The sequence below is a fragment of the Orbilia oligospora genome, assembly GCF_000225545.1.
Source record: "Orbilia oligospora ATCC 24927 unplaced genomic scaffold scaffold00007, whole genome shotgun sequence".
NCBI classification, from domain to species: domain Eukaryota; kingdom Fungi; phylum Ascomycota; class Orbiliomycetes; order Orbiliales; family Orbiliaceae; genus Orbilia; species Orbilia oligospora.
Window position 1 is genome coordinate 1,992,179 of NW_011645564.1, and position 23,754 is coordinate 2,015,932.

Below are 23,754 nucleotides of genomic sequence, written 5' to 3' on the forward strand. Positions count from 1 at the left end.
CCCCTTCTTACTGGAGCCTACGCTTTGTATAGGACCCGGAAAGTTGAACGGAGCCGTACAAAAGTGCTTGCATACTTACTAAAGTAACCGCAATACCAACATCATCCCTTGATTTTCCTGAAAATCGCCTCCAGACCTTGGTTTCACATCCAAAACTTTCTAGTCCCTTATTACAAAAGACAGCCTTTACACCTATCTAGAGGACTAGCTGCCCGTAGCCCTTTTCTTTTTTGGCGTTTAGCGATCCCTCATTTTCCTGAATATCTCCCTTCTTGGTCCATCAACCTATTACAAACCCCTCCTCCTCTTCCCCCTTTCTCCCTCCCGACACATCCCGTAATTTAGAAATGGCGTCTTCGTTATCAGAAAAACTCGAATCTACAACTTTAAGGTGGGAATTACACTATTGAGTCTCTATGTCACCATGTATATCGTTTGCTAATTTCCCTTCTAGTGATGCCGATTGGCGAGCTCAGCTAACGGCACCTGTCAAGGATCTTCGTCCTCAAACTGAAGTACGTTGGCAGCCCACTCCTCGATAAAAATCGGCTATCCCCATAAGCCTGGGAAACCTAAATTCTAATGCATCAACAGGATGTGACAGCGACGAAGGGACTTGACTTTGAAGAACTTTACATCAAGCGAGAACTCCTCATGGGCATATTCGAAGCAGGCTTTGAGAAACCCTCTCCAATCCAGGAAGAAACCATACCGGTCGCATTGACGGGACGGGATATTCTCGCCCGCGCTAAAAATGGTACAGGGAAAACGGCGGCGTTCGTTATTCCAGCCCTGGAAAGGGTAAACTCAAAGAGTCCTAAGACACAAGCCCTCATCTTAGTGCCAACCCGGGAGCTTGCTCTACAAACATCGCAAGTCTGCAAGACTTTGGGTAAACATCTCGGAATCAACGTGATGGTTACGACAGGTGGAACAGTGTTGAAGGATGACATCATACGTTTAAACGAGGCTGTTCACGTCCTCGTCGGTACCCCTGGAAGAATTTTAGATTTGGCTGGGAAAGGCGTTGCAGACTTCAGCGAATGCCCAACCTTCATCATGGATGAGGCGGACAAACTACTCAGCCCTGAGTTCACCCCCATAATCGAACAGCTCTTGGCATATTTCCCAAGCGATCGCCAAATAATGCTCTTCTCCGCTACTTTCCCCTTGGTCGTCAAAAGTTTCATGGTCAGTCTTGGATTCTTTCTTTTTTCCTTCTTTTTTTCGCCTTCAAAGCCAGTTTAGATTCGAACATCGCTAGCACTAAATTCAAAAGGCTGTGAAGGACACAACTAATCGTATTGTAGGACAAACACCTGAAACAACCCTACGAGATCAATCTCATGGATGAGTTGACTCTTCGCGGAGTTACTCAATACTATGCATTTGTCGAGGAGAAGCAAAAGGTCCACTGCCTGAACACCTTGTTTTCGAAGGTATCATCTAAGAGCATTCTAGAATCGTGACATATCCTTCAGTCCTAACATTCTCGCATAGCTCCAAATCAATCAATCAATAATATTCTGTAATTCTACAAACCGAGTCGAGCTGCTCGCCAAGAAGATCACAGAGCTCGGGTACTCCTGCTTCTATAGCCATGCGAAAATGCTCCAAAACCACAGGAACCGCGTATTTCACGATTTTCGAAACGGGGTCTGTCGCAATCTAGTCTGTTCAGATCTCCTAACCCGAGGCATCGATATCCAAGCTGTCAATGTTGTTATCAACTTTGATTTCCCGAAGAATGCGGAAACATACCTCCATCGAATTGGTCGTTCGGGCCGCTTCGGTCACCTCGGTCTTGCCATAAACCTCATCAATTGGGACGACAGGTAAGATCCACCCGTGGCTAATTTGTTGACTTTGGTTCCGAAACTATGTCAATTTTAATTTTTTGGAATTATGTTAAAATTTCTGAGGCTGACTTAATTATGCCCTTCTGTTTCCCCCTAGATTTAATCTCTACAAGATAGAACAGGAACTCGGGACCGAAATCCAGCCTATACCAGCTCAGATAGACAAAAAATTGTATGTCTATGATTCACCAGAGAGTATCCCTCGTCCACCAGCAGCCCAAAGCTCAATACGTTCAGCGCCATCACCCGCTACTACTAATCCGATCTCTCAAAACACAAACCGTCCAGATGCACGTAGTGGCCCCCACCCCGCGCAGCCTCAAGCCGTAAGACACAACAAGACACGAGGAAACCATTCTACGGGGCAAAGCTTCCGGGGGGGTAGAGGGTCACAGAGGGGCTATGGCCACCATCAAAGCTATGGACGCCGTAATGACAATGGGCATGGGACAGAAAGCATCCTCCCAAGCTCCCATAACGCCTAATATCCTCCCATACCATTTCCAATCCAATCCTCAATGATTAATCAATTCAAGATAATAAAAATAAAGAAAGGAAGGAAGGCTGGTATAGCTAGATGGGATGCATTGTACTCTTGCGGGACTACCGTTAGCCAGTACTACCCGTCGCTGCAATACTCTGGTACAACCACCCCTTTCTTGCGCAGTTCGCAAATACCTTTGGTATCTACTTACACCGCAATGATACTGTATTTACTATGATACACCGGCGTAAGGATCTGCTACAGCGCCGAGCACGCATCAATGCCACAAGCGCTCGTTGACCAACATCATTATTTTAGCATATAAAAGAATAAATCATTCGAATACAAGGTGGGACCTATTGCAATTTATACTAATTCGAATTCTTAAATGATGCTACATCTAAAAGCGCTTGTTCGAACATGTATAAGAGAGTAGTTTTTCCCTCCAAACCAACACTGATGCGGATAAGGTGGCTTTCGACGCCGTATTGAGCAATCTATTGAAAGGTCATTAGCAGCCAGGCTTGTGCGCAGGTGCGGGCTAAGAACTAGGTATTCACCCAATTAAGTTCCTTGTAGTGCGCAAGGAGAGCGTACGGCGATGTCAAGGTAAAATTTGTCCCAAGGCTCGGCCCCTTTGCCGTTTTTATTGTGTCGTAAAATCTAATCGCAAGCTCCGTGGAATGAAAAGTAATAGAGAGAAGGCCTCCATAACCACCATCTGTGTACTTACAATCGTCATAATAAGCCCGGGACTCGTCATGTTTAGGGTAATAGACGCGTTTTACTGGTGTTGTTTTCCATGTTAGTCTCTAGGGCTCTGTTTTGTACGAGTATGGGCGCTTCACTAATTGTAGGCCATTTAAGAAACAGCTCGGCCAATGCCTCTGCATTTTGGTTGATCCTCAAAACTCGAGAGGCGAAATCTCGACTGTTCCGCTCCATAAATATCGCATCCTCACCCCAATAATTATCCTCAAACATCTTTGCAGCTAATAGTGAGATATCTTGATAGAACGGCATCTCCGGGTTGATCACACAGCTAGAACATATATTCATTAGTTAAGGCACTCTTATAGGGGCTACATCCTTAATTACGAACGTACCTCCCACCCATGACATTGCTGTCGCCACTAAAAACCTTGGTGAGGCTGCTAACAAGTATGTCGGCATAAGGAAGAACATCAACATTAACAAAATTGCCGATTGTTTCGTCTACAACAATGACAAATCGATGTCGAGAAGCTAGGGCGCGAAGGCGTTTCAAATTCGGTGATCTTAGCAGAGGGTTGGATGGAAACTCGCAGAACAAAGCCGATATCTGTTTGCCGTCGTCGATAACCCGCTCCAATTCGTCTAGGTCAGAATCGTTCCCATTGCCTAAGAACAAACAGCCATCACCGAACTTCTCCAGGACTTTAAGGGTATCCAAGTAAGGGAATCTATTAATAAACTCTTAGTTAGACAGAGGTTCGTGATTTCACTAGAGTATTGACCTACCCGAATTCAACCATCGTGCTCGGGCCGAACAAAGTGCGAAGAAGTCGGTGTGCATTGTATATAGCGCTCATCCCGGTCGGGAAAAGGAAGACATCTTCAGGTGAGATTTTTTGAACTCTGCCCTGAGTGGAGGTTCGACCAGTTGAATCACAATCTGTGACCATGCTCCCCGAGATCCGCTGTTTTATTGCGAGCTTGGCTTGCTGAACTGCGTCAGCCTCGAGATTACGGCCGTAGCGCATTTCTACAAAATCATTAGTCGATATTCCGTCGGAACCGGAGGCATTACGTTGTTTTCGTGAGTTGGTTCCAATAGAAGCATTCCCCCCACAATGCTTTGAGTATCGCGATGGGCCGCGATGTAGTGGATTGTTGTCACACGGAGAGTCAATTGACTGTTTTATTACTGACAAATTTCCTTCTCGAAGTGCTTTATGGATGTACACTGCTCGCCGACTCGAGATGCCCTCTCCCGTATGTTGCCAGAATTCCCTTGCAGTGGGATAGAATGATTCTGGCAAGAAAATGGCCCATACGTCGGCCTGAGGATGAAGTGTATTTTGCACTTGAGAAGACGATAAGAAAATAATGCGAATTTCTTGATCGGATACTTGAACGCTATTCTCAGATTGTCGAAGCCGTGAAATCACGAAGCTCCTACAAGCCGAGGCAACAACCGCTGAGGGGAACAATATGCATCGCTCCTTGGCTTTGCTATGGGTATCGGAAATAGACTTCTCGAGGGCGATTATTTCCGGGTGTATGAAGAACCTAAGTTCAGGAATACAATAAATTTCCACAACTATGTTAAGTGCTGGGAACACCAACTGCAAGACTGTCCCGCAATTGAGTGCAAAGGAAAAGAACGGGGGTCGTACCGAGGGTATCCGCTCTGCATTTTGCTAACGACCCAGTTCTCATTCTCCTCATAGCCAACATTTGATCGCCATGTAGGGAGAGAAACACTAATTGCCTAAAATGGACCAAAAACGTCAGGAACTCGAGGTACTATAATAGAACGGAGGAGCTTCAATAACATACATGCTCAGTATTGCTGGGGATGGCTTCCCCTAGCTCAGCACCTGGGACGGAATTCATCTCAGGCTCCCATTTACCGTCAAAAACCATGAAGCCTATAGCTATAGCCCAGCCGAGACGTAGGGTCTAAATTTCTCGCAAAACTTCGGAAAGGTTCTGGGGTGTCGTAACTCAATATAATTTCCTTCAATTTTAAAATTTATAAAATAGAAATGCTTACTTACCTAGGCCCAACCAAAAATAAGTACATACAAACAATCTTGAGTTAGGGGCTTACATAATAAGTGGGTGCCTTTACTCTGCAGCTCTGTATAGGCAGAGTCCTTGCAACAAGGTTCAGGGATCAAGCATTAGTTAAAATCGGAGAACAGCACTGCGATTTCGGCAAAAGAAACAAATCTAGTCAGGCTGTCGCAGACTTGGCAAGCAATGGCCCAAAAAGGAAATTCGGGACCTCAGTGTTGACTGAAACAGCATGTTGTAATTTTTCTACCCAATTTTCTCTTCCTGTCCCTTTGCACCGAGTTTTGTCATCGCAGCATAGCGTAGCAGAATACGTATCGTATTCGTTTTTTTTTCTAAAATTTTAACACCACGTGGACTCCATCAATATATCAGTATCAACGGATTAAAAAACCGGTCTCGAGTCAAATATGCCACCTAACTTACAATCTAACAATCCCAAAAAGCGGAAACTTTTCGATTCTCTCGGTTCTAAAGACGCGCCCAAACTACCCTTGTCTCCACTACAACGAAGCTCTCAGAAGGAAGTAGCCGACCTCATAAGGCTTCAAAAATGCAACGCTGAGGAAATCTCTCAAATCACTCGAGTCGTCGAGGATGTTAAGCAGGTTTTGATCGACATCAAAGAGGCTAGATTTGTTTCGGTAATCAGTTTCCTGAACCCAACAGAAAAAATATTTCGCCAAGTTAGACTAATTGTGCTCCCGCTCTAGATACGGGACGCCGATACTAAGTTTCATAGCAGAGGGGTACATATTCCCTACCCAGAATGCGGCGATTGCATACGCGACCTTGGAATTTGCCTCTCCCCTCCAGACCGGGTTGAAGTAGAATGGGGCGTGGGCCATAAAATGCTTCGCAAGTCGGAACATGGTGATATTTCGGTTGATTTAATCATCCAGGTGCCTTCGGTATACTAACACTCGGATTGCACTATAACTTCTTCAGCTGGGCTAATCCACTATCCATTTACAAGGCAACATTTCACCCAAGGGACTACCTCGAGTACCGATACCATCGAAAACGAGTCATATACCTCTCATATCTCTTACTAGCCTTGAAGACTGCTCAACGGACCTCAGGCTACTCGTTTCTCTCAGACTTCTTGGATGGGGATGAACTTCGTCCCATCATCCTAATAGATTGTTTCTCCTGTAAGCTTCTCTTCCCGTAATTGTGGCCCTCGGATTGGGATCCTTCTAATCACCAAAACATTTAAAGCAAGGTGCAAAATTCGTTTAATACCGGCGATATCGCTTAATTTATTCCCATTGGATAAACTTTTGCCCGACACTTGTAGGGCCGATAGGCAAAGCGGCGTGCCAACCCCGATGTACAACTCCTCCATAATAGCCGATGCATATCATCTAGTGGCGTTGGACATAATACAACAATACACTGCTTCCAACGAAGGATTCAAAGAATCACTCATTCTTGGTGGGGTGTGGCTTTCCCGCCTAGGCTTTTCAAGCCACTTGCTTGATGGTGGATTCGGCGAGAAAGAATGGGCAATGTTACAATGCCACCTCGTGGAAACAACGACGACCCCACAGACTGCTTCTCGATACTCTGCATCTTCTGATGCGTTTCAAATGTTCAAATCAGTCTTAAACCTTATCGCGACTAGAAAAATTCACCCTGAATTGAACATTCCAGTTCTCCATCGAGAGCAGACTGACTATAATATATTCTCTAAAATGAGCCGTTGGTCCTCCCTGGCGGTGTGCAATCCTCCTCCTCGAACTCAGACATACTGATGTACTAATAATTCGGAGCAATTTTCTTCAGCTTGTAAAACACTCCCTCGCCGTGATATCCCTCGACAAGCTAGGAATTTCCCCACGGGCTCAGCTTCAAAGGGTATTTGAGAACTCCCTCTATAATATTGCAGACATTACGATGAGGTATTCCACTAGATCCTATTGCTCATCCTTTCGTTACTTACTCGATGTGATTATAGCCTCCCAATAGATTTGATCCAGTTTGGAGAAATACTCCCCGAAACCGTCAAGCGATGGAATCTCAAGCATTATATAAACGATTATTGTTACGACCTATTCTCAAAAGGTCTTACCGATAGATTTAGGATGATCACCTTCTCAACCCCGAAGCCACACCCTAGGCAGCTAGAGGACGCATCGGATCGAGAACGGCAATACCACGACAAATATGTATTAACTATGTTTATCACGCTCGATGAAAAGAGGTGCACACGTGTTTTGGACTATGGACCCGAGGTACAAGATGCGGCTAAAACTGTCGACTTTCGCGAGTTTTGGGAAGATAAAGCAGAACTTAGGCGGTTCAAGGATGGGCGAGTGATGGAAACAGTTAGATGGGATCCGAGCCTACCGCCCACTGAGCAAATACTGAGCTTTTTGCATCGAAAATTGACTGCTTCCTTCCCAACAACTCAGCCGCCTATATTACAGGGACTTGAGTCCGATATATACCTGACATCCCCGCCTTTGGTTTGGCCCGCTAGCGACAGTTATGAGACAGCAGCTTCCGAGTTTCAAATGGTCGCAAATACCATACGCCAGATCAAAGATTTCCCGTTAGGGTTTAAGAAGATATCAGGAGTTTCACCATCCCTTAGTTCCACCTCGGTCAAGCCACCCTTCCCGTGTTCCAGGCATCTTGGGCCGCCATTAGAAGGGGAGTTAGAACTCGAGGGCTCTTCTATGTGGCCAACAGACCCGGAACAGAGGAGTCGGAGTGAGTTTGGGCTCCTTCTTAAGCTCAGGGCTGAGCTTGAAGCGACCAAAAACGTTCTCACAGTTCGTGTTGGTATCGCTACTACAAACAGGTTACATAACATATGTTTCTTGGATATTCTCACAAAACGCCAATATCTTTTCCGATTTCGATTAATACATGCCTTGGAAAACCCCCCGAGGGGTGTCAGTCTGAACCTACCGCCCGATCCGAGCCTAGGTATACTAAGCCAAGGCCCTATCCACCAGAACAACACCTTACACTCACGAGCAAGGACCATTCAAAGATGCTCCCAGCACCAATATTTCTCTTCAAGTGTTAGGGTTCTTAAAAAGTGGTTTCAATCACATCATCTAGCCTTCTTTTTCAGCGAAGACATCTTGGAACTGTTCACCACAGTTGTTTTTAGCCAATACACACCAGCGTCAATTCCGGGCAGTACATACTGTAGCTTTAGACGAGTTATGGCTCGAATTTCTCATTGGGATTGGCGGAGAGCGCCGCTAGAGGTTGAGGTCTTGCGCCATTTTGCTGATGATGAAAGAGCATGCATCCTAAAGGAGTTTGGGGCATATCAACACACTAACCAAAATAGTGAAGCCTGCTTGTCGATTGTTCTACCCAGCGAAGGCGGAAAGGTTGATTGGATACGTTACCCTATCCCACTTTTAGTCGCAACTCGAATGACGCAACTTGCGCGGGAAACGCATAACAGACTTTTGAGCCCCTCAACGCCGTTTCAGGTGAGTTTCCTTAGTCTACCCCGTACCCGTTAGGAAAGCCCCTAATATTCCCGCTTTCGAAGGCTGTGTTCGAACCAGATATGTCATTTTTCGATTTTGTGATAATATTAAAGCGGAAGTTAAATCCACACGAACCCGTTGAGTGTTATAGCAATGTGTCTGCACTCCCGAAAAAATATGGACCATTACTCCTTTGTCAAGAATTTATAGGAGAGCTCAAGGTATTATTGAGAGAAAGCACCCATTGGAGATCATTCAAATAACTAGAGTTGAATAGGTTCAAACTGAAGAATACATTCTTTTATTCCCATCAGAAGACAGCTTGACCATTGGAGGACTGTGGAAAACTAGGAAGGAATTAGTTGTATCGCATCTGCAAGATTCGGCCAGCCTGACAATTAAATGCGGGGTATGTTCACCCGAGATATAGGGCGGATTGTTATAGAATTCTGACAAAGCTAACTGTGTTTAGACGCTCAACAAAACGGCTGTATTGGGTTTAATAATGGAACTTGGTCTTGGCCTAGTGGAGAGAATACACATAAAGATCTCCGACTAGGCCCAGTTCTCAAAATGCATGCCTTGGCAAGGAAAGTATTATAATAATAACAAAAAATGCAATATATTACACGCTAAACTTTTAAAAGTCCTGAAATCGAGAATTTTATACTACGAGGGGCTGGCAATTTGCTTCTAAACTTTGTAGTCGGGTTGCTTCGTGTGCTCGTGGGCTTTTGGAGAAGCATACCCACAGTAGCGATCGTGTATCGACACCACCTCGTATGTGCCCTCTAACGAGGCTATGATAGTATGCTTATATTCCTCGGTGGTCTGAGTGTGCATTTCGAGGATTTTCGGCTTAGCACCTTTCTTAGGAATTTCGCTTCTGATGTAACTATGAATCGACACAATGTCAGCCATGTCAACTAGGAAGTAGAAATGAATAAAACTTACGTGAACGTAAAAGGCGGCGAGCCATCGAGCTGGAAATGGATCTCGACATGTTCTCCTTCATGAATACCTTCAGTAACTTGTGAGCCCTCACTAACGCGGACGCTAGGTATACCATGGACAACTTTAGTTATGTTGACGTCAACCTGACAATCGCTCGCGGAGTCCTTAATCTTATCGAAGGTGAGGGTCCCGGGGCGTTCCGCAATTCTTTGGAATATTGAGGATGTTGTTATTTTTTCTTTTTTCCCGGAAAAAGTATATTCTAGGGTAAACGGCGGCGACCCAGCCAAGGAGTAGTTAATCCTGTCACCGACACAATAGTAGGGCTTAGAGTCTAATGATGTTATGGAAGGGGGTTCGGCAACCGAAACGCTAACGTAAGGGAGGTCAGAGCCGTATTTTTGTGAGCATCCCCTAGAGTCGCGTATTTTATGTATTCGGACAACATGTCCGCCTAGTGTCAAGGCATGACGAGGAACACGAAATACATAATTCGTTGAGTCAATGTTTGGGATATTGACAATCTCCTCTTTCCCCGTTGAATAGTGCTTGACTCCAATAGAGAGGAAGAACGGAGCCACGCCTTCGAGGATAACCGGAATTGTGTCGTCTCCAGTCCCGGTCTCTAGGCAATACTTGTGCACTTTGCCTGGGGCCCGAAACTTAGCCGATGGACGTGCGTGAACCGTTTGTTCTATAGACAAGGGCGATGATGGTGGCGCAGGTTGCACATACGAGCGGTCAGAGATATTCTTGAGCACGTACTTATATTTCCCCGGCTTAGAAGTATCCATCCGAATGCTGGAGCGGATCGTTCCAGCTTTGATATCAATTAGCTTGGTGGGCTTCGGCTCTCCTTTTTCACTTGCCCAATATTGTTCAAAAGAAGCAACAAAAGGAGGAAGTCCTATATCACCAGCTTAGTAAATCATATATTTAAATTATTGCAGCATAGCTTACCATCAAGACTTAATTCTATGGCATCTTCATCCCCTTCGCAGATAGAATTTCTAAGGTATATGTCGTCTTTCATCTTGGTGGACGTGCTCTGAACAACCCGCGCGAATGGTCTCGGAATCCAGTCAATATTGAAGATACTTGCGGCTTCAACGACGGATCCAGGGCAGATGGCATCATTGATAGCAAGCAATTGATAGTGGCCACGCTTAGTTGCCGGGAGATGGCTATTGAAATCCTTGGCGATGATGTCATATTCTGACTCCCTCCCGCTCTCATCTGTGAAGCGATATTTAATCCGGAAAGGCTGCAACCATTAGAATGCTCAAGTACCTTCGGGTTTGCAGGAGTAAACATACCTTCTCCCCGACTAGACGAAGAGGCAGCGATACACTCTCGGCCTCCAAGGTATTTACCACGCGACTTCCATCTATCTCCGCGAACGATGCGGAGGGGCGTTGTCGTCGAACATCGATCTGTGCCTCGCTTCCCAAAAAAACTTTACAACCATGCGAATCCTGTATAGTAGTTAACACAAGAGAATAATCACCCCCCGAAACGAGTTTTGGCGTCGTTATGAGATGCGGACTCGTTGTAATATTGGAGCTTTGGAACTTCGTCCTTTTACCACCGTGAATGAGCTCATACTCAAGATTCCAGGGCCCGGATCCTTGCATGTCAACAGTAAACGTGGCGGCTTCTCCAATGCAGCACCGTCGGCTAGTCGATGATGGTGAGAATTTTGCACCGGCCATCGGAATGATCCTTTGGTTAACACTAAGCTTTTTGAAATCTAGTTTGACATCCTTATAAACTTCGTCATTCATGGAATAGAATTCATAGGTATAGTGCCCAGCCGCGGAAGGAGTAAGCCGCAATTGATGTCGAGTCCCTGTAACTCGAATTGTATTGACGGTTACGTCATGTTTATCCTTCAATGTTCGGTAGTAAACAGTGAACGGCGGCGTGCCCGTAAGATCCATGTCAACGGTTAGTCCGATTGAAGACCCCGCACACCTGTCCACGATTTTGTCGAAGGATATAGATAAACCCGGATCAGGTGGTGTTAAAAATAGACAGTTTGAAGGCTCTAGGACTTCACCCATACAGAAGCGGCTCGATATCGATTTTAAAGTGTAAAGCCCGGGGGCCGAGACAGTTACGAGCTGGCCGGAGGTTTTCAATATAGCGCTCCTTAGCTCTGCATTTTGCTCAGGGCTTGCTTCTCCGTTGGGAGCAATGTGCGGCTGAAACGAGTAGCTCACTTCATACGGTGCGGACTCCGCAGCTCTGCTGATTTCAATTGGGAGAGCCCCTTTTTGTCCACGTGCCACCATAAGCGGTTGTTGGGGTGAACAGCCAAGGTATTTGACCAGGGGACGTTCGTGTACATCGAAGCTTCTGTGGAGTAGAGATTCCGGCCCTGGCCCGCGAACGTCATACTTGATGGTGTTGCCGACTCCGTCTGTTACTTCTTCGATCACATAACTCCACGCGCCTTGTGAGGCCAATGATTCATTGAGTGGTATCGAAACTTTCTGAGGACTTGCCCATCTTAGGTCTTGGTCTAAAAGGGACCTTTGCCCCAAATTCCCACCCTGAAAGCGAAGAAGAGGAGAATTGTACCCGATTGGACTGATGCTCTGTATTGTAACATCCTTTTCATCTTTGTTTATGGAGCGGCCGTATCGGACCTGCAGGGGAGGAAGTCCTACAACCTCCAGAGTAAGGTCTGATAGCTCTCCCTTACACCTGTCCAAGGAGGGTGTGGCACTTTGCGCACCAGCAAAAGACGCAGAAGGGCAAGCTGCGACGAGAAGCTCGGCCTTCCGGACCCTTACTACCAATTGTGTTACGTCAATCACCTTCTCAAGCCGATATAACCCCGGATACTTGATTGGATAGTGAATATGGTGGATTTTTGGATCTCCAGGTTTGGTCGCTGTTGATTTGAGAAGTTTTTTGATTTCTTTTTGCGTTATGTTGATAGTAATAGGCTCGATATTCTCAAAATTTCGGACAGTTAGCTGGATCAAGGCTGGTGTCGAAGAGTTTACCATTATTGGCAGGGTCGTTCCATCTTTCTTGAGGCCGTTATAACAGAGTTCGAAGTTCGAAGGGTTCAGCATAGCTGACCTTGATTAGACACATGTCAAACATATTAGCTTGAGCCAAATTCAACATGGAAATGGGTTGTACCCTTCTGGAAGATAATGCACTGTGTGCTTCCCTAGGATGGGGGATTTGGCAAGAACGCTTTTGGCCCTTACACGTCCCTCAGAAAGACTGATTTCGTGGCTGAAGAAATCTGCAAAAAATTAAAAATTAAGGCCGCGTCCAAGGAAATCTCAAGCAAGTGATTCAATCAGGTACTAACGTTTCCAAATTGACAAGGCAAAGAGAGCCAGAGCATCCTACTAAAGTCAATAGCCGAAATTTTATAACAAGAGATGGAGTCCGTACCTGGTACCGCAAGCAAAAGAATATATTAATCATCGACATAAAAACAATTTGCATAACCGTGGCGTACGTGCTGAAAGTGAGCCAAGGGACCCGAAGCAAGGGCAATAAACGTAAGAATACCCCATCTACAGCCACCCATTTGAGGATCAGCCATAGCTCCGACACCGAGTCATCATCCGTTGAATATAACCTCCCGATCTCGTAGATTTTATATGCTTGTATCAAGAGAAAGATTGAACAGGCATAGAGTCTCTGCGTAGGAGCATCTATCACGCTAACAGGTATGTAAGGCACAGACGAGGTATTCGGCTTTAACGTATCCTGTGGTACGCGCACTGGTATGTCCTGCGTGTTTGGTTTTAGATTTGACAAACTTCGCGAACGTTGGTCACTGTGGTCCCGGAATCCTCGAGGACGGACCGATGTAGGTGTCTTTGGGAACGAGGCTGGTATTCGGGGTGTATCCATTTCAATATCTAGATGTTGATTTTATCGATAGTATGAGGAGAAACGCGTAAGTATTTGGTGGGAATTACGGATTCATCTGAAGTTTTCGATCTCGGTATCCGAGAGTTGGGAGGAAACGAGACGGTGGGTTCGAAAATTCGTGAAATTTCAGTGTATTAGTATGATGGGAAACTAAGTATGTTGAGATTTTTAGGTGTTAATTGAGGGAGGAGGGTTAGATGGTGTAAAACTGGTTACTGTTGACATTAGCACTTAAGCAGGTACCTAGGTACTTTCTTTTCTCAGGTGCAGAGCGAATGTTTATAGATGGTTTGAAGCCTGGCAACACGCGACAGCCAAGATTTTGCAGCATGAATTACCTGATTGCATAGCAGCCCGTTCTTAGTGCTTGTTGGGCTTACCTAATCAACCCGCTTCCTAGCCTAGACATCTTAAAATCCAACCTGTGCCTGAAGTCGACAAACCTTATAGGTGGTTATTTAATCCCACAGTTCGTTTACTGGGAATATGTTGCGTACTCGATCACGGCGGCCCACTCGGAACCACCATGCAGTTTCTAAATCTTCCCCAAGGTACGACAACCCCACCTTGGTATATCCTCCATCCTACATCACAGTGGGGTTCAATGTTCAAAAACTAATATAGCCCGTTTATAATGTGTAATACATTTAGAAATCACACAGCACATTATTGAGTTTGTCCCTGACGATGACTTGGCAGCTCTCGAAGGTGTATCCCGAGAACTAAATAGGCTCACCAATGATCCCTTGCTGTGGCGAGGGCGGTGTCGCCGTTTTAAATACTGGGAAAGCAGCTGGCACCAATATCCAACAGGCCCTAGCGGTCAATATCAAGCCTTACAAAGTTGGAAAAGGGTCTTCTTCCGAAGAATAAAGCTTGATCGAGAGGCTCGGAGACTGTTAGAGAAGATCGTCATTAGCCCATCGAAACGCATCAGATATACCGAGAAAATAGCGGCTTACGGATACGACGTGAAGGATTATCTCATCAAGCAATTGGAGACACCAGAGTCGGCAAATGATTGGTTGGCAAGGCGGTATGGTTTTAACCCTGCAGCCTTGCTGACTTCGAATGCTAATTTTAATTAAATACTATTTGAAGATTCCACGCCAGCTCGACTCTATCCTATATTCATAGGCAGCGGGCCATCCGCTGCTGGTCTACGTTATTGACGACTCATGAGGCATCCCTAGAGATTGCGATATCTAGTTTTGATCTCTTTGTTATAGACAACTTCGCCTTCGACAACGAACAAGTACGTTTCCCCGCCCAGCCAGTATATGTTCATCTATCAAAATAGCAAACAGATTCGGGACAGTATCTTTCCATGTGCCTAATTCAGCTGAATAGATCCAAAACTTACTCACAGCTACGTGCGATGATATTATTCACTCACAGAGAGACTTTCCCGGCCGGTCTATCCAGGAAAAGGCTATCGGGATCGTCAGCTACATGCGATCCCAAGGGTTTCTTGGGTGTCCCCAGGAAAATTTTCACGACCTTGTAAATTGCTTCATTGGCGTTTCTATGAGAACTACGAAAAGAACTCTGCCAATAACATCCTGCAGCATCTTCTGCTCACTAGCAAATCGACTCGGGTTAGAAGCTCGCCCTTGCGCATACCCCTACCATGTTTACGCACTCGTCCGCGAGACCGAATCCTCACATTTTTATGTTAACCCCCACGACAGTGTAGACATAGTACTCCAGCCAGAACTAGAAAGGAGGCTCGAGGAAATTGGTGTCACTATAACATCAGAAACCATTAGCAAGTACTTGCATCCTGCGACGACAAAAGAATTGGTTTTGCGAAATGCCAGAAACATTCTCAGAAATACACCCCGCGCGCGGCGTCAACTCGTCGATGACCAGCTAGAACTAAGTATCAACATAGATGCTGCAGAATACGCGGCTTTATTTGCCATTGCGCTGCTATCAAACACATGGACGACCCGTATATTGGAGCCGTTGTGCCGCTGCCTTCAGGAGTCCTTTCCCCTTGACGTTGGCCTGATCGAAAAATATATTGTGCCATTAGCTAGCCCTAGTTCGCGACCAGCACGCCTCCTTCAAACAATTTGCATTGCTTTGCGGAACGAAGACGGGATGCTCCGAAAACCAAAATTGCGATCTTTGGCAGAGAATCGTGGGGTCCTTGTAAGTTCGGAACCATCTAGTCGATCAAGCGGCCTGTATACTAAAGCCGCTATAGTTCCGCATTGGCACTATATTCAAACATAGAAGATACAACTACCAGGCAGTTATAACGGGGTGGACAATCAACATGGCGTACGAAGGCTTGGATATAGAGGAGGGTGAGCTCCAGAAGGGCCTGATGCAACCTTTTTATCGAGTTATGGTAGACGACCTTTCCATCCGATACGTCGCGCAAGAAAATATCTTAGAACAGCACCCCGTGTCCGCAGGTCGACTGTGCAATATTCTGGCTGGAAAATACTTTCAGCGGTTCAACTCCCAAGACGGCCGCTTCGTATCTAACATGAAAGAGGAGTATCCAGACGACTGAATAAACACAAACTGGACGAATGAAGTAACTGAATTGACTAGGCTTTGGCCGACGGCCCCCTCCCAAAAAAAAAAAAAAAGAAAGATGAATTGAGCGGAGTTTCTGGGATCATTAAAAACACCAGAACCCCAATTAATCAGATTTTTGTCACGCTTTCACCAGGCACAGAATAGGCGAACCTGCAGAACCCTCCGGTATGAAGGGTTGTGTGTTGATGATTCAAGAATACCCAACCTGGATACCCTTTCCTGCTAAGACTTTGATGTAATGGCGCATAAATGCGGCATAAGGATGTCTCACACGGGTTGCATATGGAAATAAGGTGTCTTTTTCGATCAGCCACGTCAGTTACCGAAGTTTTAAAAAGGCACCGACACGGGTATCACACCTTTTTCTAGGGACGTCATTCGCATAGCTGGGCGCTCATGGGAAGTTGGTGTGCATTGTGTCAGTGCGAGAAGGGTGAACATCAGTTCGTTCTCGGAATATTTTGATATCTGGAGCTGGACTCTTGGCATTGCAGTGAGAAGCCAACGACTTGTGTTATCGGTTTCTTGATTAATAAAAAAAATCCTCGGTTAGCAATCCATTTTTGGGGAAACATTTCAGTTACCGGTTGCCTACCTCCAATTTCAACCGGTTGTCTCTTGAGACCATCCAACTCCCAGACAGAACCACCAGAAGGGACGTAGGCAATAAAATGATACGCTGACTCTGCGTTTGGACCGTTGTCGTTCGCCAACCCCTTAGTATTCTTGCATAAATCAATGACGTCTAAGTTATTTTGCATTATCTCGGACCGTCTACGGCGCCCCTTAGTTTCTACCCACACACGAATCCGGGAGGCATATACCTTGCAAATGAGTTATGATTCTTGCGCAAGAACTCGGAATTCCGTAGGCAAAGGCCTCTTAGAGGAGGGGTGAGGCCCGCAGTAAAAGATTTTAGCTGGGCCAGCTCTTCCCCAAGGACTACAGATTCCGCATTGAATAAAATGTTTATCATCGCAAGAGATCCACAGCTATTCTCTGAAATCTAGATAAGTAAGTACCCGGGTACCCTATGATTAGCAGGTTATCTTTCTAGGGTTAGTGAGTCCTTGGATTCAGAGAAGGCCAGGAATATAGACCTGGTTGGCAAACCAAACGCTGTCGGGACAACTGATTTCTGCTTCCTGGACCTAATGGCTTTGTCAATAGTAGTAACAATATAAACTTTTGTTCTTCCCGGGGGTTTGTCGGACTTCACTCGTGTCTTGTCTCCAGCGACAAAGAAATATCAATCCAATTATTGGGCTAGATCGATATAAGCCCCGGGAAAATTGGAAACAGGAAGAAGCGCGTACTCAGGCTCATCCAGAATACTCTCATCGAGCGAGTAGAGTTCAATAACACGGGTGTTTGTAACACCGGCATCGCGCAGTATTTGATTGAATATCGCCTTTAGTAAATAAGTCAGCACAGTACCTTACAGGAAAATGTGCCATTCGTGAGGTTTTATAGTCACCGGTTCAGATTCGATAGTACACCACCCTGGGTGGTTCCGCCTTAGATTTTGGTAATCACTGAGGTCCGACATTGCCAATTGTCATATAATCCATACATAATCGATGGGGCGGATAAGTTGGCAGCTCAGAAGATGACGTTGTCTTTCGGGGTTTTGATGTAATCGGTCCTACTTCTTCATGATCATTCGCGTTCACATCCTCACGTGCTCTAAGAAAAGTAAGGATTCATACGGTGTCAAAAATTGTGTTGGTTTGGTCAGGCCTAGAAGTACTCAGCAGAGTTTCGCAATGGTTAATGCATGCATGCATACCATATAGTCAGTGATCTAGTTCCTAGAAATCAGTTTGGTAGTTGCTATTCTTAACTATATTCTAGCCTTTCCTTAATATGTATAGGTACCTGTATATATATTAATATATTGCTCGAGACTACATAAACTTTACAAACAATAAAATCACAAATATTAAACTTTGGATTCTCCTGTTTTTCTTTCCGCTTGATTCTCTCCCAGTAGCTAAGGTGATAAAAGGCGACTTTACCGGCACAGCCTAGCTAGCTAAAGTTAAACCGATCAAGTACTCGATTTAAACATGAAATTTAAACCAATACCAGAAAAAAAATTTTGTATACCTTTGAATTACATTTTAAAGTACAGTCAAAAGGCCTTTTCATGATTATGTTTTTCACCTTTTCACCAATTGCAAGTGCTGATTAAAAAATTTTCAGTAGAAGATTCCTCTATTCCGCCCTCGAGCATGGGCCTCCCCACACTCCTTTGAAGGGTCGAAAACCAGACCGTAGTGGCTAGTACATGTGAATAAAACTTGAGATCTTTTGAGGGTACCTTCAACCACTCAGCAAGTCTCAACCCACAGACAATCTACGCTCAAGTAGAAGGTAAGTACTGAGCCAGCAGAGCCCGCACAGAGGCACAAAACTAGGACATCCCTAAAAGCAACAGAAAAATCGCGTCGGTAGTCACTTGCATAAGTAATTCTAGCGCATCCTGGCGTCCGAGAATAAGTGTCTTGACAGGCTAATAGGGAGAATTGACAATCGAACTTCTGGACCTTAGCTGCTTCACCGGTGTTGCAATAGATTGCCGAGTAGCCTTTTTGAAAGATCCTTTTGCTACCATGTCAACTTGCTGCGGCAAGGCAACAATAACACTCTTGTCACTCCCGAATCTAAAATTATCTGCCTTGACCTCTTCTGAGTAACGTCGAATGGAATACGGCTCTTTCGAGCCCTTCAGGACCTTCTTTAGGTCCCATGTAATAATAAAAGGGCCGGTGGAGGCCACAACAGACGTTTCCTCAGTATTTAAACCGGTGTTGAATTTAGCGATCGTAAAGCTGAGTGGCATTTTTGTCTCATGTTGAAACTGGGCAACATGACTGGGCGATAGAGCCAGCCTTCGAGGTTTTGGCTTCGCATCCTTCCCAAACCCTTTCTCGAAACCTAATTTCCCTGCATTTTTTCCAGTCTCTTGTTTTGCGTCGACTAGAAGAAGATAGGTCCTGCAGGTGGCCAGAATCCAGCGGCCATCAGCCGATACATCGATTCCAACTATAGGGTCGCCTAAAGCTGGGAGGTGCGATTTTGCATTAATTCCAAGTCTGTCGAATAAACGTATATCGCCTTTATTCGAAGCCACCGCGATATATCCCTTTTCCGTCGTAGCAGCTGCTGAGAATTCATTCTTCGATAAATATTGTTTTAGCTCTGAGTCCACCATTTTATTCCCGCTGATTCTAGGGTCCACCCGGAAGATCGCATTTTTGGAGTGGCCAATGAAGGTTTGCTCATTTGTCAATTGCGCAAATTTCTAAGGCTCTAGCGTTAGCTTGTATTGATGTACCTTTTCCCGGTGCCCCACTTACATTTTCCGGGACATAATTGATGATGGGTATGTCATCGTGGACCTTCCATTCGTCAACGATTTTACCCGTTTCAATATCCATCTTGAAGACACTATGCGCATTTGACGGATTTTGCAATATCATGGAAGAATCCCCGGCATGTAACATCACCTAACCTCACTAACGGTTAGTTTGTTCCAGGAATTCGGAGGCATGGAAAAAGGGTTCAAACCTTCTTCGGTTGAAAGGCCTTTCCCTTCGGGGTTTGGACCTTATTTATTGTGGTCGAGAATTCCAGGTGGTTCGAGGGAGTATGCTTGAACACCCCTATTCGACTTCCCCTTATTACAAACGAGCGGTCAGATTGAGTGCCGACAGCTAGCTGGCTATTTTCTTCGTGTGTCCCGTCGTCAGGGAATTGTGTGGTTTCATCAAATGACACGTCGTCTGGATTGTCTTCTTCCTCAACATTTTCAGCTTCGAATCCAACTTCCTCCTCCTCCTCTGAAACATCTGACATCGTTATATCCTGGAAGGCCTCGACAATGTAGTCCCGGTCATCGGATTTCGCTTTGAGCCAACTAGTTTCATTCAAGTGTTCCCATAAGCCGCGCATCAGCCCTTCTTGAAACCGTTCCAGAGATGGCATGTCACGGAAACGTAGCAACCAAGAAAATGGCGCATGCTCGTCCTGGTAAGCATTGAATATGAAAGAAAGGTAATCAAAATTGAACACCGGAGAAATATCCGGTACAATAACTTGGGTCACCCAAACATCCTTTCCTGGGTTTGCAACTTCTAGGGTATCTATATTGGTGCGGTCAACCTAAAATTAGCATGTGAAAACTGTAGCTCGAGTAGGATAAACTCCATTCACTCACATTTCCATCCGCCATTATCAAAAACGCATGCTTCCAGTTCACTATCTTGCAAGATAAATGTTCCTGAATCCGTATCATACAAGTGAAGCTCGACAAGTTCCTTTGTTAGGATAGGCAAATCCCTTTGGTGCTTAGTTTCATCGCGTTCCTGTTCATTGGTTTCCGTTCGTACAATGCGCGGAGTATGAAGTGACTCCTTGGGGAGCGATACATCGTTTTTGTTATGGGAGGTTGGGGTTTGCTCTTGCGCTGCCTTAGGAGATGTTGGCCGAACGATTGGTGGAATCGTTGGTGTACTATCTATGTATTAGTTTAGAGATTGGCGGTGTTCCTGATTTAAGATAGACTCACGAGAAGGAGAATTGTTCGAGGTCTGCATCGGTAGCATTCTCGTAGGATCGCTTATATTTCCGTTCGAACTGACATTGCATGGCAACGATCTCGAAAGTATTGACTTGACCAGGTTGTGTCGCTGTATCACAGACAAATTCAAATGTGTCGTCGGGGTCCTACTCATAGTTCCACACAATCAGTATGCGATACAATACTCGCATAAAGTGCATGAACCCACTCCTAAAAGGTCGTTCCAGGCAAAAACAGCCTGTCCATCTCTAAATACGGAGCGGAAATGGAGACTTTCGTCGAGGAGGAACACCCTGTCATTCATGTCCGCATCTTCATCTTCGCTCTCTTCTTGGAGCGTCTCTTCACCTTCTTCGAAAACACGCTGGATTACAAGTTGATAGTGATGTGGGGTGGAAGTTCTGCGAATGAATGCTGTTGATTCTTTAAATCTGTACGGCACATGTCAAATTTGATTACTTTTGTGAACCAGCTAATATCTGATCTTACATGCACTCGGAATACCCTTTGGGGCTTCTAGGCCGAATAAGATACAACTGGCCGCTGTCAATCTGCAGAAGATCCTGCTTTGAGGTCTCTCCAAAGAGAAGTTTCGAAACATTCCTGATCATGAACATTGTCGGCGATTTTGGCGAAATATCGAAATAGGTGTATGCGTTGATCTAGTTCTAAAATTGTGGAGTTAACATCGTTATGGTGGGGGTTCTGATAATGAGAGCGTGATGGTTCTCAAAGCTCTGACGCAATAGATGCTTTCGCGACTCCCAGAAACCAAAATGCAATTTTGCACATCATTATCAGCCTTGGGTTAGGTTGGGTTGTATAGCTCTTGGCAACGCACATAAATAATAATTTATACTGGGTTCGACTAAAAATGCATGACAACCAGCTTCGGGTTGGGTTTTGTTGATAGTGCTCTAGAGCAAATGTTACAATAGCTACGAGATCACAACCCACCAACTATATGTACAGGGAATAGAACAGAAAAAGCTTTTAAGTAGAAAAATTATTAATTTATAGCTACATACAGGAATTAACAATTAAAAAATAGAATATGTTATAATGGCTGGGCGGGAACTACGAGATCGCAATCCACTATCTATGTATAGGGGTAGAAAATAGAACAAAGAAGGTTTATAGTTAGAAAATATATTAATTTATAACTATGTGAGTTGATAGTTAAAAATAAAATTTATATAGATAAATCTATTATACTTTTATATAATAAAAACTGTAGTAATTAATTTATAATTAATTAATTGTTAATAGTTCTACAGCTCTGTAAGTACGCTGGATTATATATAAATCTGTTAATGGTTCTACAGCTCTATAAGTATGCTGGATTGTATATAGGTCTGTGTATGTATAATTGATGATCGATCGTTCAGATTTCAACACATTGTAGGTTTGCTTATTTTATGTATTTATAGAGCAGTATATATAAACCTACATCAGGAAAAAATACAATTCTCCATCACACTCCATCCTACCATCCTGACAAGGGAGTTTCCATCACACTCCATCTCACCTTTTTCTACTATATAATTGGTTCATCAAAAACCACAACAAAATTAAGCAAGTTTTTAGTTAATTTTTAACCAATTATATAGCTTAAAAACGCAAAATGGAACAAAATAGAACAAGATGGAGCACAATAGAAACTCCCCTGCTAGAATGGCAGGATAAAGCACGATAGAATTGTGTTTTTTTCCTGATGTAGTATTATATTTTATAGAGTATAGCATGTTACCATAGAGCGGCTAATCCGCAACCGCGGAGCAAAACAATTTTTTAAAATTTTAAATAAACTTAAGTCCATCGATAAAACAATTTAAACTTAATTTTTAAAATTCTACAATTTAATAAAACAAAACAATTTTATCATAAAAATAAACAAATTTTTTTTTTTTTAATAAACCACAAAGTCCATAATAAACTTAAAATAATTATTTAATAAACTTTTAATCTTATAAATAAATTTAAATTTATTATCTCGTAAACTTTTAATTTTATAAATAAATTTATAATTTATAATTTTTTAATTTTTTATTATTTATGTAAGAAATCGTATAGAGACTAGTCGAGATATCAAGGTAATACACAAATGTCACAAAACAAGAGTAATATACTAATATACATACAAATTAATACTTAAATTATTGCTTGGTTTCTAAATACATAACAGCAAACATGGCAGTTTAAATAAATAATTAATAAAGGAAATAAAGTAAATTAAATAAGAGTTAAATCTAAACTAAACATTCAAATATAGTGTGAGGATGGAGCGGTTTGGAGCAGTTTAATAGTTTCGTTAAATTATTCTGTATAGACTTATGGATTTAGAATTTTAAATCCAAACCACTTTATTGCAGTTTTGATAGACTTTAAAATATTAATAAATTGTTTCATATAATTTTAATAAACTTGAAAATATTGATAAACTATTTTATGTGGTTTTTGAAAAAATTTTAAGTTTATTTAAAAACTATTATAAAGTTTTATAGACTTACTAAAAATAAAAATATTTATATAGTTATATAGTAATTTAATATGTTAATTTATTTTAACCTCTAAGTATTATAAAACACATCAAATCAATATTTTAAATATAAAAATTAATTTTTTATTTTAAATTTTTTTTTTACTATTGTTTTTTATATAATTGTAATAAAATGTTTCTTTAATTTAAAGATATTTTTTTTTATTTTTATAAAAAATTTTATTATTTACCTTAATCACTAAATTATAATTATTATTTTTATAATTATTTTCTCTTTTATTTTTAAATATTATAATTATATTATCTAATATTATTTTTAAGTTTCAAAATAAGAGGATTTGATTTGAAAAGCTAGTATCTTTTTTTACCCGATTTAGGCGTTTATTTATAATATGGCTTTGGTTTTGTTAGTTACTCTAACTTTTTAGAGAAAAAAATATTTTTATATATTACTTTTTCTAAATGTTTAATTTTTAATATTTAGTTATTATTAACTTTTAATTTCTTAAATATTTTTATAATTTTTTTAAATTAATAATTAGTTATGAATTTATTGTATAAATTTTTATAGGGGTTATTAATAACCCTTATAAAATATAACACCCCTTGAATTAAAATATCTTATATTTATAAAAAAAAAAAATTGTGGTAAATAATTAAGTTGT

At 43.0% G+C, this 23,754-nt stretch overlaps 10 protein-coding genes across 10 annotated transcripts; 4 read left to right on the top strand and 6 right to left on the bottom strand.

Annotated features, from left to right (window-relative positions):
* Positions 1 to 347: 347 nt before the first annotated feature.
* On the top strand, positions 348 to 2,344 carry AOL_s00007g573 (uncharacterized protein; the record flags this gene model as incomplete). Its single annotated transcript, XM_011120473.1, has 6 exons — positions 348 to 391; positions 455 to 515; positions 595 to 1,191; positions 1,311 to 1,439; positions 1,501 to 1,835; positions 1,957 to 2,344. 6 exons carry the CDS (start codon positions 348 to 350, stop codon positions 2,342 to 2,344), a joined length of 1,554 nt encoding a protein of 517 aa, XP_011118775.1.
* Positions 2,345 to 2,714: 370 nt separating this feature from the next.
* AOL_s00007g574 (uncharacterized protein) lies at positions 2,715 to 4,971 on the bottom strand (the record flags this gene model as incomplete). Its single annotated transcript, XM_011120474.1, has 7 exons — positions 2,715 to 2,840; positions 2,904 to 3,130; positions 3,192 to 3,385; positions 3,450 to 3,785; positions 3,844 to 4,614; positions 4,722 to 4,816; positions 4,885 to 4,971. 7 exons carry the CDS (start codon positions 4,969 to 4,971, stop codon positions 2,715 to 2,717), a joined length of 1,836 nt encoding a protein of 611 aa, XP_011118776.1.
* Positions 4,972 to 5,627: 656 nt separating this feature from the next.
* On the bottom strand, positions 5,628 to 5,996 carry AOL_s00007g575 (uncharacterized protein; the record flags this gene model as incomplete). The annotated part of the gene is made up of 2 exons (XM_011120475.1): positions 5,628 to 5,754; positions 5,842 to 5,996. The coding sequence occupies 2 exons, from the start codon at positions 5,994 to 5,996 to the stop codon at positions 5,628 to 5,630; spliced, it is 282 nt and encodes a 93-aa protein (XP_011118777.1).
* Positions 5,997 to 6,455: 459 nt separating this feature from the next.
* On the top strand, positions 6,456 to 8,164 carry AOL_s00007g576 (uncharacterized protein; the record flags this gene model as incomplete). The annotated part of the gene is made up of 4 exons (XM_011120476.1): positions 6,456 to 6,845; positions 6,913 to 7,028; positions 7,085 to 8,061; positions 8,091 to 8,164. 4 exons carry the CDS (start codon positions 6,456 to 6,458, stop codon positions 8,162 to 8,164), a joined length of 1,557 nt encoding a protein of 518 aa, XP_011118778.1.
* Positions 8,165 to 8,525: 361 nt separating this feature from the next.
* Positions 8,526 to 9,144, top strand: AOL_s00007g577 (uncharacterized protein; the record flags this gene model as incomplete). Its single annotated transcript, XM_011120477.1, has 4 exons — positions 8,526 to 8,585; positions 8,648 to 8,806; positions 8,863 to 8,994; positions 9,058 to 9,144. 4 exons carry the CDS (start codon positions 8,526 to 8,528, stop codon positions 9,142 to 9,144), a joined length of 438 nt encoding a protein of 145 aa, XP_011118779.1.
* A 134-nt stretch (positions 9,145 to 9,278) lies between these two features.
* Positions 9,279 to 12,625, bottom strand: AOL_s00007g578 (uncharacterized protein; the record flags this gene model as incomplete). The annotated part of the gene is made up of 4 exons (XM_011120478.1): positions 9,279 to 9,480; positions 9,540 to 10,446; positions 10,500 to 10,803; positions 10,856 to 12,625. The coding sequence occupies 4 exons, from the start codon at positions 12,623 to 12,625 to the stop codon at positions 9,279 to 9,281; spliced, it is 3,183 nt and encodes a 1,060-aa protein (XP_011118780.1).
* Positions 12,626 to 13,974: 1,349 nt separating this feature from the next.
* Positions 13,975 to 15,975, top strand: AOL_s00007g579 (uncharacterized protein; the record flags this gene model as incomplete). The annotated part of the gene is made up of 5 exons (XM_011120479.1): positions 13,975 to 13,999; positions 14,100 to 14,484; positions 14,550 to 14,703; positions 14,799 to 15,605; positions 15,661 to 15,975. 5 exons carry the CDS (start codon positions 13,975 to 13,977, stop codon positions 15,973 to 15,975), a joined length of 1,686 nt encoding a protein of 561 aa, XP_011118781.1.
* A 219-nt stretch (positions 15,976 to 16,194) lies between these two features.
* AOL_s00007g580 (uncharacterized protein) lies at positions 16,195 to 16,765 on the bottom strand (the record flags this gene model as incomplete). The annotated part of the gene is made up of 3 exons (XM_011120480.1): positions 16,195 to 16,301; positions 16,364 to 16,528; positions 16,600 to 16,765. 3 exons carry the CDS (start codon positions 16,763 to 16,765, stop codon positions 16,195 to 16,197), a joined length of 438 nt encoding a protein of 145 aa, XP_011118782.1.
* A 497-nt stretch (positions 16,766 to 17,262) lies between these two features.
* Positions 17,263 to 17,553, bottom strand: AOL_s00007g581 (uncharacterized protein; the record flags this gene model as incomplete). The annotated part of the gene is made up of 2 exons (XM_011120481.1): positions 17,263 to 17,415; positions 17,482 to 17,553. 2 exons carry the CDS (start codon positions 17,551 to 17,553, stop codon positions 17,263 to 17,265), a joined length of 225 nt encoding a protein of 74 aa, XP_011118783.1.
* Positions 17,554 to 18,519: 966 nt separating this feature from the next.
* On the bottom strand, positions 18,520 to 21,206 carry AOL_s00007g582 (uncharacterized protein; the record flags this gene model as incomplete). Its single annotated transcript, XM_011120482.1, has 7 exons — positions 18,520 to 19,311; positions 19,367 to 19,516; positions 19,578 to 20,152; positions 20,227 to 20,522; positions 20,578 to 20,735; positions 20,798 to 21,020; positions 21,079 to 21,206. 7 exons carry the CDS (start codon positions 21,204 to 21,206, stop codon positions 18,520 to 18,522), a joined length of 2,322 nt encoding a protein of 773 aa, XP_011118784.1.
* Positions 21,207 to 23,754: the final 2,548 nt, after the last annotated feature.